The 12,549-nt window shown below is 46.8% G+C and overlaps 1 protein-coding gene across 2 annotated transcripts in view; it reads left to right on the top strand.

Moving 5' to 3' along the window:
- macf1a (microtubule actin crosslinking factor 1a) overlaps positions 1-12,297 on the top strand; it is a 180,027-nt gene extending 167,730 nt beyond the window's left edge. Inside the window, exons 94-107 of one of the 2 annotated variants that reach the window (XM_084032230.1) lie at positions 55-243; positions 375-486; positions 610-764; positions 920-1,082; positions 1,165-1,319; positions 1,501-1,575; positions 2,806-2,823; positions 3,465-3,582; positions 4,372-4,434; positions 5,424-5,456; positions 7,323-7,540; positions 8,542-8,664; positions 9,526-9,634; positions 10,128-12,297. In XM_084032230.1, the coding sequence (XP_083888356.1) occupies positions 55-243; positions 375-486; positions 610-764; positions 920-1,082; positions 1,165-1,319; positions 1,501-1,575; positions 2,806-2,823; positions 3,465-3,582; positions 4,372-4,434; positions 5,424-5,456; positions 7,323-7,540; positions 8,542-8,664; positions 9,526-9,634; positions 10,128-10,372 (1,776 nt within the window). In that variant the 3' untranslated portion in view covers positions 10,373-12,297. The remainder of the gene's footprint in view (positions 1-54; positions 244-374; positions 487-609; positions 765-919; positions 1,083-1,164; positions 1,320-1,500; positions 1,576-2,805; positions 2,824-3,464; positions 3,583-4,371; positions 4,435-5,423; positions 5,457-7,322; positions 7,541-8,541; positions 8,665-9,525; positions 9,635-10,127) is intronic. The other variant, XM_084032229.1, reaches the window with a different exon arrangement.
- The last annotated feature ends 252 nt before the right edge of the window (positions 12,298-12,549 follow it).

Below are 12,549 nucleotides of genomic sequence, written 5' to 3' on the forward strand. Positions count from 1 at the left end.
CATTTTCGTCGTTTGTATGTTACAAACTTAAACTTAATCTGCAAACCTTTCCAGGTGCTGACGTGGGCCAAGCAGCACGAGCAGCGGCTGGAGACGGCTCTGACCGAGGTGCTCAACAACGCCAATCTGCTGGAGGAGCTGTTGTCATGGCTACAGTGGTCCGAGACCACACTGATCCAGAGAGACACGGAGCCGCTTCCTCAGGACATCACACAACTCAAAGCACTCATCACAGAACACCAGGTGGGCTTCGCTGACTCCTCACTCCACGCAGAGATGTGGTCTCCTTAATGCACCATGAGATGGAATCAGACCGGCCTGTGTTTGTGCTGTCCGCTAACAGTCGGTACACTTCTGGTGTTTGTTGTTCCCAGATGTTTATGGAGGAGATGACGAGGAAGCAGCCAGACGTTGACAAAGTGACAAAAACCTACAAAAGGAAACCAGCTGAGCCTCCCAGCAGCCTGGCGGAGAGGAGGGGCGCCCGTAAGTCCCTGTTTACCTCGAGATGCACAAATATTATCACCTCCTATAACAGGAGTGCACACGTTACAGATGGTTCATCGGAAGTGACCGGGAGGATGCTCTAACTCTCTGCTTCCTCTCCAGGCAAACACCAGCAGCAGCAGCAGCAGCAGGCAGCCATGCAGCTGTCCGGGGGAAACCCCAGACTCAACCAGCTGTGTGCACGATGGCAGCAGGTTTGGCTGCTGGCTCTCGACCGGCAACGCAAGCTCAACGATGGACTGGACCGACTGGAGGAGGTAGATTTCCTGCTCTCTGAGGTTGCTCTGATGTCCTCAGAGGAGAAACATGTCGGCATAAAAACTGCCATAAATACACTTAATTTAAACGTTCAGAATCCCATTCTTTCACTATTTCATGAAGAGGATCACAGTTCTTCACTTTCCACTTTCAGCTCAAAGAGTTTGCCAACTTTGACTTCGATGTGTGGAGGAAGAAGTACATGCGCTGGATGAACCACAAGAAGTCTCGGGTCATGGACTTCTTCAGACGCATCGACAAGGACCAGGATGGAAAGATCACACGGCAGGAGTTCATCGACGGGATCCTGGCTTCCAGTAGGTTCAGGGCCGTGGCGGTTTCAGTGTTTATTCGGTTCAGGAGGAGCGTTGTGTTGACGCCTGTCGTCCGTGTGAACAGAGTTCCCCACCAGTAAGCTGGAGATGACGGCCGTGGCGGACATCTTCGACAGAGACGGAGACGGCTACATCGACTACTACGAGTTTGTCGCTGCCCTGCATCCCAACAAGGACGCCTACAGACCCACCACCGACGCTGACAAGATAGAAGACGAGGTAAACACAGAACACTGAAGGAAATCACACACAAATACACGTATTCAAGCGACGAGCTCTCCAGCCTCAGTGGTCCGATCCATGCACGGCTGCATCCATCCAACGTACAGCATCCTGCAGCCCTCGATCGATGCTGAGTAGTGTGATTACATTCACTGACACGTTGCTGTCTGTTGTGCAGGTGACTCGGCAGGTGGCCCAGTGTAAATGTGCCAAGAGGTTCCAAGTGGAGCAGATCGGAGAGAACAAATACCGGGTAAGTTCTGCTCCGTCTGAGGTTCAGAGGATCATTACAAACATGGCAACGGAGAGAAATGTTGTTTTGTAAATGTTGTTGCAAAAGATTGTTAGCTTTTTATGTTCTTGAGTGAACAGTCAACGACCTGCATGTGCTGATTCACTTAGACAGGTTCTTGTTGCTTATTATTATTATTTATCGATACTGCTACAATAAACCATTTAGTTCCTTGTTCTGCTTTACATGTATGAATAAGAATAAACCACTCCTGAGTAATGGACAGTTTATTCTTAACTGGCTGCATCTTCACGTGTCATCAGGCAACAATTAACTTCTCCACTTAACTCCACATCTCACCTCATGATCTCATTAAAACATGTCTGTGTCATAACATATCATCACATGTCATCACAACATTGATGTAACCTGTTAATAACCTCTCACAGCCCGCCAGGATGGCCGGCTGAGCCCTCTCTGTCGTTACCTAAACATTAATAAAGCCCCGTAAATGTGATGCATAGACGCACGCCGGGCTGCTGGGCTCCGGTCAGTCAGCCGCCATCGCTCTGAAAGCACAGCATGACCATCAGCCTTTCTAACGACCCTGGTAAACCAGCCGGAAGACACAACCAATCCCATTAAGAGGGAATCTGTTCATGTTTTCTTCTTGATTCCATCCAATCAGATTCTTCCCAACGTTATGTCCCGCCTCCTCTCCTGTTTCACTCATCAATATAAGGAAGATAGATTGTTTCAGCCCCACTTTATGACACGTTAAGTGTGTGTCTCTATAGCTATGTGATATTTCATTGGCTCCCCAGCAGCCTGCGTGTACATATGCAGCACGTTACAGCGGCTGTTGACAGTTTTCGGCAGCACTCATCCTCCATCGCTGCTCTCTGCGTGTCCACGCCATCGTTATCCGCTGGGTGATGATGTCTAGTGTCCGACTGCAGGACAGAACTACTCCATCTTGTCTTTGCTCGTGTTTGTGTCTGGCTTCACTCTCCTTCGCTGTCTTCATCTCCATCTCACCGTCATCAGCTGGCACTTCTAATAAAGCGTTGTCATAACGACCACTGCATCTTCTCGCTCCTCACGACTAACTCTAACAGAAACACACAATGACATTGTTAGAAGACCGTGTATAAATGGTCATACGTCAGCGACCAGTTCATGTTTGTTCACTCTTGCTCTGTTTCTTTCTCTCTGTGTTCCCGTGCTCCGTCTCCACTGGATTTATTGTAGTTCTTCCTTGGAAACCAGGTAAAGTGACGCTGCTGCTGCTGCTGTGATCTGATGTGTGAAATCTGCTTCCCGATCCCCCAACCATATGGATGCTCTCTGCTTTGATTTCATTTAAATTCCGTATTAAATAATGATTAAAAATAAATAAGAAGCAATCCATTGTGGCCATGCGGCGTGTAAAGCAGGTTTCACCGTCCGGTCGTCTTCCTGCTGATGTGTTTGGTGTTGAGAGACAGATTGTGAAGCCGTCGACGAGGCTGAAGTGGTAATTAGTGGTTGAGGGGTTATGTAGTGTGCTGTGGATGAGATGGGAAGAGATCCAGAAAACTTCCTTCTTCTTCTTCGCTCTACGGTTTAAATCGTCCAGACTGCATAGAAACGCTCCAGTGATTCCAAATGATGATGCTTGAGTTTGGGTGGCTGGTGAACGAGACTGAGAATCATCAGTTTGACTCTTTAGTTCTGTCAGTGCATGGTTTTTTTTTTTCTGTCATTGCATGATGAAGTAGAACAGATCGCTCAGATTGGGGCTGCTTGGTGTGATGCTGCGATTCTATTCAGATTCATCCATCAGCTGTTATTCTGCTCTCTGACTTTGTCTCCTCTCCTCCTCTCTTCCATCTCTCCTCTCCTCCTCTGATGGGTTTCCATCCCGTCAGTTCGGCGACTCTCAGCAGCTCCGTCTGGTGAGGATTCTTCGCAGCACGGTGATGGTGAGAGTCGGAGGTGGTTGGATGGCTCTGGATGAGTTCCTGGTTAAAAATGATCCATGCAGAGGTGAGTGATGTTTACTGTCTCTCTCTCTCAATCTCTCTCTCTCTCTCACACACACACACACACACACACACAGACCTCCTCTGTCTCTCTCTCCACTTTTTAACGATTCGATCTAAGGAGTCCGCCGTGGCAGGAAAACAACGGATCGTTCCATTGTGGCTTTATGGGGGTGTTGGATGTCTGATTTTACTTACAGCTGTCCGTTTAGTCATATCATCAATATACAAATAAAGAAAACAATATATATAAAAAATATATTATCCACTGATAGCTGATAACATCAGCCTGTTAATACAAATGTGACCAAATCAACTTCATCAGTGAATCTCTCCTTCGTTTGGCAGTTTGTAATGAGACATTTTAATGTGAATGATATATTATCAGTCGGGTTTAGAACACAAACACACTCGTCTCCTCTTCATGGCGTCAAACTCAAGGAGGAGGAGCTTCCTGCACTGAGCTGGTGACTTTTCCAGAAAAACACGTCCGCTTGTCCGTCAGCAGGTGATGCAGTGAAACCTGCCGCGCCTCTCTCTCTCCAGTGTCGTCTCCATTCGGTGTCTCTGTCTCTCTCTCTCTCCATGTCTTCCTCTCTCTCCATCTCATCATCTTATTATCTCCCGTGGGTTTATTCCTGTTTACAGCCAAGTCTCTCCTCGGCCTCTTTCCTGTCTTATTTACTTCATTCTCTTTTAAATCAAACGCTAGTATTGCATGGTGCATGGTCCTCAGTTCTCTCCCTCTTCCTCTCTCTCTTCCTCCCTCCCTCCCCCTTTTCTCTTTCCCCAGTGCAACATCCAGGACTTAAGATTCTCCGCTCCGATTCCAGTAGCTCCATCTCATCTCGTATAGGTTGGACTTCTCCTCTATCTCTTACACTTTCACGCTCTCCTAACTGCCTGTCTTTCCTCCGCCCCGTCTCCCCCCGTCGGTGGACATTATGTGGGAAAAAATATGTACTGTAGTCAAAGGCGACGTGATTTTTTTATCTCGTTTGAATTGTGCCGTTAATTTCACATATTTTGTTCATTTAAAGGATCATTTTAATGAAGTCCAGAAAGTCTCCGTTTGTCGTCGTATTTAGTTTAGTGTGAAACCACTCAGTGAACTTCATCTCTCGTCTTCACACGATGTGATGTGTTTTATCAGACAGGTAGTGAGTAATGTTACATCCTGGTACCGAACACAGCGTAGCTTCACAGATCTTTCTAATTACGTATTTTTACTTATACTTCAACGGTTATTTGACCAAAATCCACTTTCTTGACGTATAAAATGATCTTTTTAACAAACATCATGGTACAAGTCAAACGCTGTTGACTACAATTCATATTTTTCTGAAAATGGTGGTCCACTGGAAGGGGCGGGACTTAGCCTCTATATCTTAATCTCTTCTTCTTCTTCTTCTTCTTCTTCTTCTTCTTCTCTGGTTTGTTGGTTTGGCCTTGTTTCCGTGCCTTGCTGACTGTGAATCTCCTGACTAACGTTATGTCTCCCCACTGTTCTGCCCCCCCGCTCCTCCCCCCTTTCTCCCGGCTGTTGCTCCTCATGCAAGCTATCCTGACCTGGTTTTAAAGCCCTTTTCAGGGGTCACTGACACTCGTCCCCATTGGTTGGGTGTGTGTTTATGGTCTGTGTGAGCGTGGTGATGAAGATTTTTAAACGTGTGTGTGTGCAGTTTGTTATCTCTGTGTGTGTGTGTGTGTGTGTGTGTGTGTGTGTGTGTGTGTGTGTGTGTGCGTGCGTGCGTGCGTGTGTGCGTGTGCGCGTGTGCGCGTGTGCGTGTGTGTCTCCACTGTGAGCATGCTGTTGTTTCACGTTGTCTCTTGTGTGTCTCTTAGTGACAGTCACTCCTGGCTATTTCTGCTCCCGAGGTATCTACACTTCCTGTCTCTCTGCTCCACCTTCACTCTCATCCATCCAGCTGTCTCCATCTATAACCACAGCTGTCCATATACATGTGTATATATGTGTGTGTGTTCCGTGTGTCTAGGCATTGATGTCTTGTCTGTGTGCCACATGTTTGCGTCATGCTTTCCTCATTCACAACAAAGCAGGATTTGGCCGACCCCCTGGTCTTGTTATTTCATTTTTAACTACTTTTTTTTTACGAGGAATTAAAGATGAAGACGTAAAAAAGAGTTTATAAAGACGTTGCTGTGTTTTCATGTTAAAATGAACACGGCTTATTGTCGTGTCAGGAAGTGTAACTTCTGTCTGGTGTGAGTGTGTAAGACCTGGGCGTGGCCAGCCTGGGTTTCTAATAACGCCGGCTTCCTCGTGTGATGGCTGGTTGGTGGGAGACACAATTACAGGGTGCACCTGGCTGGCTGGCGTTGAGGGGGGACGTAATTGCAGGGTGCACCCGTTTAATTGAGCGGCCTTGCTCTTTGGTTGCTAGGCGACGATGGTCGCGAGGCTCAGCGTTGCACTGCTGCTACGGCTAGCTGCAGCCTTCCTCTGCTCTCTTCTTCTACTTTTTCACTCCTTTCATTTACTTTCTCTTCCATCTTCCTCAGTCCATCCGTCTATTTTCTCCTCTCTCTCTCTCTGTCTCTCTCTCTCTCTCTCTCTCTCTCTCTCTCTCTCCGTGGCTGGCTTCTCCAGGCTTGTTGTTGTCTGCTGGGGCTGCTGCACTACTTTCTAAACCAGAATGCTGCTGCGTGACCTCCACAGGAAATAAATAGGGACGAGAGAAGAGACCAAGCCAGCTGAGACGGCTTGAAAAGCTCTCGGTCTGAGAAGCCGTCCTATAGATCCGTATTTAAGGCCATGAATAAGCACGTTGGAGCGGGTTGTTTTCATTTAAAACTATCGTATCTGACTGGAATTTGTCAGTTGATTAAAAAGTGTGTGACAGCGATCCAGCAGTAAAACGCCTCATGCATGTACCTGCTGTTTGCACCGGACGCCTTGGAGTGAGCTTCTGTCATGTCTCATTATCCATCATAACATGCGGGTGATTTAACAATACTAATAATGCTTATTATAGTCATGTTTTAGTCAAAGAACGTACATGTCAGGGTATTAAAGTGCTGCAATAACTTCCTGTCTGCTCCTCTGGACCGTTAATAAAACGTCAGAACTAGAATACAACAATGTGTGATTTAGTCCCCTCGGTCCAGACCAACTACAGGTGTGAAAGCTCCCTGTTAGTTTTATTTTCTATATTCTATGACAGAAATTAAAATCGTTGTGAGTAAACAACGATGTAGCTCTTCTTAAACAGCTAAGAAACAATCAATAATATTAGATTGTTTTATTTAAAAGTATCCGTATCTAGACATGGAATGAGTCACACAACCTGCACTTTCTAGTTATTAGCATCGTTGAGTATCAATAAGATTTTATCTTTAAACATGTAATCACTCTGTTAGCAGCGTTTTGATTCTCTTGTTGAGGAAATAATTCCTGAACAGGAAGCTGAGTTTGTGTGATGGTGTTGATTAATTCAGTCCTCCGTTTGCTGTCCAACCAAACACAGTCACTCACGTCTCCCCTTAAAAACAACCGTGCACGTGAGACAGTGCACGTGAGACCCCCCCCAAACACCCGCCCTGCTCACGTGCACTCTCAAATGCAACATGCACGGACTGTGATGTCTGCAGCCGAGGAAGCACCGACTCTCTCCCTCACTCTGCTCGCTGCCTCTGCCGCCCCCTGCTGGAGGAGAAGCGTAACACAGCGACTCATTTGTCTCCCCTGTCTGTCTCTCTGTCTGTCTGTCTGCCTGTCTTCAGCTCGCGGTCGCACCAACCTGGAGCTGAGAGAGAAGTTCATCCTGCCTGAAGGAGCGTCTCAGGGTCTGGCCGCCTTCCGCTCCCGAGGGCGACGCTCCAAACCGGGCTCCCGCAACGCCTCGCCCACCCGCTCCTCCTCCTCGGCCTCCCACAGCGGCGCCTCCCTCCCCTCCGCTCCCTCCACCCCCGCCACCCCGACGGCCTCCGCCTCCTCCAGGGTAAGAGTCCCGTTTCAGTCATCTGGAGTCAGACGCTTGTTTTGGGTTTCTGTGTTTCCATCGTTCTGGTGAACGTGACGTCTCACACTAACAACAACATCCTCCATGGAGATCATTCCCGTGTGTCATGTGACATGTTTCTGTCATCACTGGATTTTATTAAAGGGGAACTAAACATCTGTCCACATAAACAACCACATATGTATGCATAAACGTAGATGTTGGAGAGATATGATGATGGCTACGTGATATCATGTTGTCCAATGTCAAGTCTCTGTTTGATCATGTGACGTGTGTGTGTGTGTGTGCTAGCTTCATAACCGCTAACTAGCGCACTTTGGGGCCCGACTTCTTACACCACGTCCACGTCACACGCCCACACACCGTCCTCACCTCTCTCTCTCCCCGGTGAAGGCGTTTTAATTACGGTCGCCATGGCGATCCGCTCACATGCAGTAAATGCTAACAGCGTGCGGCTAAAAGGGTTTAAAGTCTTAACGTTTTCGTGGCTGACTGCTATGAACGTTGTCATGACAACCACTCATCCATTTAGTTCAGTGTAGACCGACTGAAGCACGTTGATGACTTTGTCTGTGTGTTTAGTGTTTTATGGGTTTATTTTACACATTGTCCAGCTGTGGTCATCCTCCTGTTGCTGTTGTTGTCTGACATCACCACATCCTTAACTGTGAAGTTTAATTTTGTGTTCTTGTTTCTTTGTTTTGTCTTTCATCTTTTCCCTTCGTTCCTGTCATTCCCGCTAACCTGCTTATAAAAACGTGCTTCCTGCATTGTTGCGTTCTCTGGGAAAAAAATACAAATCAAATCCTCTGCTGCGACACAAAACCACACTGCGCTGCACTTCCAACCGCTCCCTCCCTCCCTCCCTCCCTCCCTCCCTCCCTCCCTCCTCCGCTTGCTTCTCCCGTCCGCTGCTTCGCTCTCCTTCCTCCTCCACCCTTCCTTCCTTCCTTCCTTCCTTGCTCCCTTCCTCCCTTCAGTCCTCCCATACTCACTCGCGTGACTATGCCAAGCCCTGGCTGGCACACAGTAAAACTCCGACGCCAACCAAGTGCCACTGCTGCCCAGATCTCGGTCACAGCCCCACCACTCCTGGGCATGAGGTAACACACTCACCCGATACCCTCCCTGCCCCCCCCTCACCCCCCCTCCCCCACTGAACGCGCTAATGCACTAACGCACACACCGCCACGTAGACACTTAAGTCGCTGCGATGTGAGAACTCTGAACCTGTGTTTTCATGTTTGGATAAAAGATGACATCATCTCTTCAGAACCTCTGAAAGATGACCGGATTTAATCTGACTAATATATTAAAGAGTGTATTATTGACACTGTCGATAATGTTTAATGTTTACACGTTTTAAAAGCAGTTTAAGTACATAACATTCTGTTCAAAATAATACATTTGACTTTTTTGGATTTTTTTCTTGTTTTCCTCACCTTCTTCCTGTTTAATGTAGATTTGAAACTTGATACATTGATTTGTTTAAAAAAAAATGCTAATAATTATTCAATGATTTATTCAAAACAGCTCAAACAAATCACATTTTTTAATTTTTTATCAAATGACAATGCGACAATGGGAATGAACCTACATAGATTCATCACTCATCCATTGACTTGCAGCTCGTCTTTGTCTCACGTCAGATTAAATCTGAATTTGTTTCAGTTTTATAAGATCTCTCTGAGAAAATTATGGAAACCGTAACAAACTTTTTTTTTTCTATTTTACAGAATAAATCACAAAACAAGTAAATAATCCACAAATGATCCAATAAGAATCAGGCTGAGATCAATGCTTCTATAGAGAGTAACTGTAGTGATATTCATCTAACATCGTGTTGTGAGTCTGTGTGTCTGTGTTTGATCTGCTCATATAGAAACACTGCTGTGATGTAATCTTCAGTCACATGACCTCCAGAGTCCCGTTATCCTCAGGTTGTTCCCTGTGTTGTCCTGCAGGGGGCGCCGTCTGGGTCCAAACTGAAGAGGCCGACGTTCCACTCGAGTCGCGGCTCGCTGACCGGAGAGAACGGAGGATCGACGCACACCTGCAAACCGTCCCGGACCGGTGAGACCGCTATGTGTTCTTACACAGATCATGTGATTCTAACGAGTTAATTAGATCATTAAGAGTGTGACGTCATGCTAGCAGCTCATGCTAACATCTAACCTTTGATAGATGGATCTTCAGTTTACCGTTAAATGATGAATATAACATGTAATAGGCTGCATTAATTAAGATATTGTTTAAAAAGATATATATATGGCGAGAACTTTGATGGTGGTTGTTTGGGATTCTACGAAATCAATAGGATTCATCCTCTGGGGACCATGAACGTCTGTTCACAATCTCATGTCTTTCATTGATTTGGAGTGACTATGTTAGAGGATCCTCCTCAGCGTCTCTCTGAGCTTTCTTCCTTCTCACTGGAGGACAGAGGATGTTGTTGAGGATGTTGTTTGCTCTACAGATTTAAAATCAGGTCATTTGGTTCTATAATTTAAAGTGACATTGCCTAGACATGTTTTTAAAGCATGTTTCTTCTCCGTCCTCCATCTAGACCCGAAGCGAGGCGGCTCCACGGCCAGCGGGCCGACCAGCCGAGCCGGGAGCCGCGCCGGCAGCAGAGCCAGCAGTCGCCGCGGCAGCGACGCGTCGGACGCATCGGAGCTGCAGGACGCTCGCTCCGTCTGCTCCGACGCCTCGGACACCCCGCGGAGACCCGGGGCCAAGCCCTCCAAGATCCCCACCATCTCCAAGAAGACCCCCAGCCCAAAGACCCCGGGGGCTACAAAGAAACAATAAGTCCAGGCCGCACAGAAACGTGGCGCAGAAGGACTTCTGTCATCGGCACAGACTCGTCCGCGTGAAGTCCGTGGGGCTCGTGATGAGTTTGTGCGCTGTGACGGACGTTTTCCAGGGGAAAGGAGGAGATGGATGAGTGAATCTCCTTCTCCTTTCCCCGCTCTCATGAACTGAAAACATGCACAAGAGGAGAGTTCTGGTCTGGCGGTCCCAGGCCAGAATCTGGGGTTGAAACTGACTTTTCCCCTTTAAGAAGAGACCCCATTATTGCCTTCCAGTCTCCTGCTTGGTGTTTCAGAAAGGTTCCCCGCCAGCGAGGAACCGGACCCCGACTGACCCGACGTGATGCTGCCTTACTTCCACACTTCTGTCCCGATCAGACAGAGCAACTGCTTTATACCACACGTTCAACACGGAGGCGGGGGAGCGGGACACGCCACCGCCATCGCCACGGCTACCAAAACAACACAGAAAAAGAGAAATTATTATTTTGGCTTGTGGGCGAGCCGGAGAAGACAAATATGCAACGACTGCCATGTCGATTGGTTGGCAAGAAACGAGACGCGTTCCCCGAAAATCTGCAGCCGCCACGCGGGGGAGAGCTCACACACACACACACACACACACACACACACACACACACACACACACACACACGCACACACACACACACACACACACACCGGCTGACCTCAGAGGGGCGACGGTGGCGGTGCTGCTGCAGCCGAGGGCAAACACTCACACTCAAACACCGCAGAGCAGACTCCTCCCGACCGCTGGAACGTTCACATCAGCCTCCTGTGTGCTTCTCAGCGAAGGGCGGTGTGGTTTTGTCACATGCCGGCGTAACAGTCCGACACACGAAAATCACAAACCGGCAATAGGAAGGACTATTTTTATGGCGACACACTCGACTAACAGCACATTACTGACAATATACGACCTGTGTATCCTAACCCGATGTTCAGCAACCAGCATGCACTAATTGTCTCTTCCTCTGCAGTTCTACCTTAATGTCTACGCTGCGTTGCTCATAGCAACCCAGTAGCACACTCGCACACACACACACACACACACACACACACACACGGGGTGGTGTGGTTAAATGTGTGTCGTCGTTACAGGAAATGATAGAGGTCATTGACTTGAGTCACTGTATGCAAAGATTTTCATTTGCGAATGTCATTTTTTGTTTTTCTCCTTGTTGTTTTCTGGTTAATTTATAATCCAGTTGTACTTTTTGTTATTTAGCTTGAAAGAAAAATCTATTTATTTTTCGGTGTCATGTCATATCACCATCGGCGGAGAGTGATTTAGTATTATGATTAAAGGAATCGTGGGTTTTTTTGTACCAAGGAAACATGTCCGCTCTTCTTTGTGTTTCTACTTCATGGTAACGTTACTCACTCGGTCGCTGACTCTGGTGGCAGCCTTGGTTGTTCATTCTTCTTCTTTTTTTGCTAATGACTACAATTCCCAGACCATGACCAAAGGGGTTTGCCCTTCATGTGTAGAGAGAACTACAAATATGAATGACAGGAGAGCTGGGCCGAGCGGACCAATGAGAGCGGGTTTCCTCCCTCATGTCCCGCCCCAGCGTCTCTTCTTCTTCTAGGCTTTTTTTTCACTGACGGCCGAGTCGTTGTTGTCTCCGTGTACGAGATGAAGTTTATGAAAAACTAATGAAATTACAGTAAGAAAGACATCTTAAGGTGATTTTTATTTATTTATTGTCTCTCTGAGGGTGGGGGGGATTCGGGAGCAGGACGAGTCCTCCACCTTTTGATGCTGTGCTACTCTCAGTGTGATGATGACATGGAGGGGGGGGGGGGTCCTACTAGGAGTCAATGGTGTAAAAGTAAAACTAAAATTATAAACATCTTTTGTTCTGTTTTTGTATTAAAAAATATGCTTGCAGTAAAACCCTGGTTTTTGATTTTTTTTTATGTATCATTTATTGATCCGTGGAAATGTGTTAGTTTGTGTGTGAATGTGTGTTTTCTGCATGAAAATGTGTGTTAGAATGAACAGGCAACTATTTTAATAATTGATTCTGTGGTGAAAAGTTTAATATTTAGTTGTTTTTTCCAAATATAATTATCCAAAAAAAGTTTTTTAAAACATCAACTTGGGTTCTGGGAACATTTTGTTTTTTAACATTTAATTTAGTCATTTTT

Source organism: Eutrigla gurnardus (assembly GCF_963514095.1).
Source record: "Eutrigla gurnardus genome assembly, chromosome: 17".
NCBI classification, from domain to species: domain Eukaryota; kingdom Metazoa; phylum Chordata; class Actinopteri; order Perciformes; family Triglidae; genus Eutrigla; species Eutrigla gurnardus.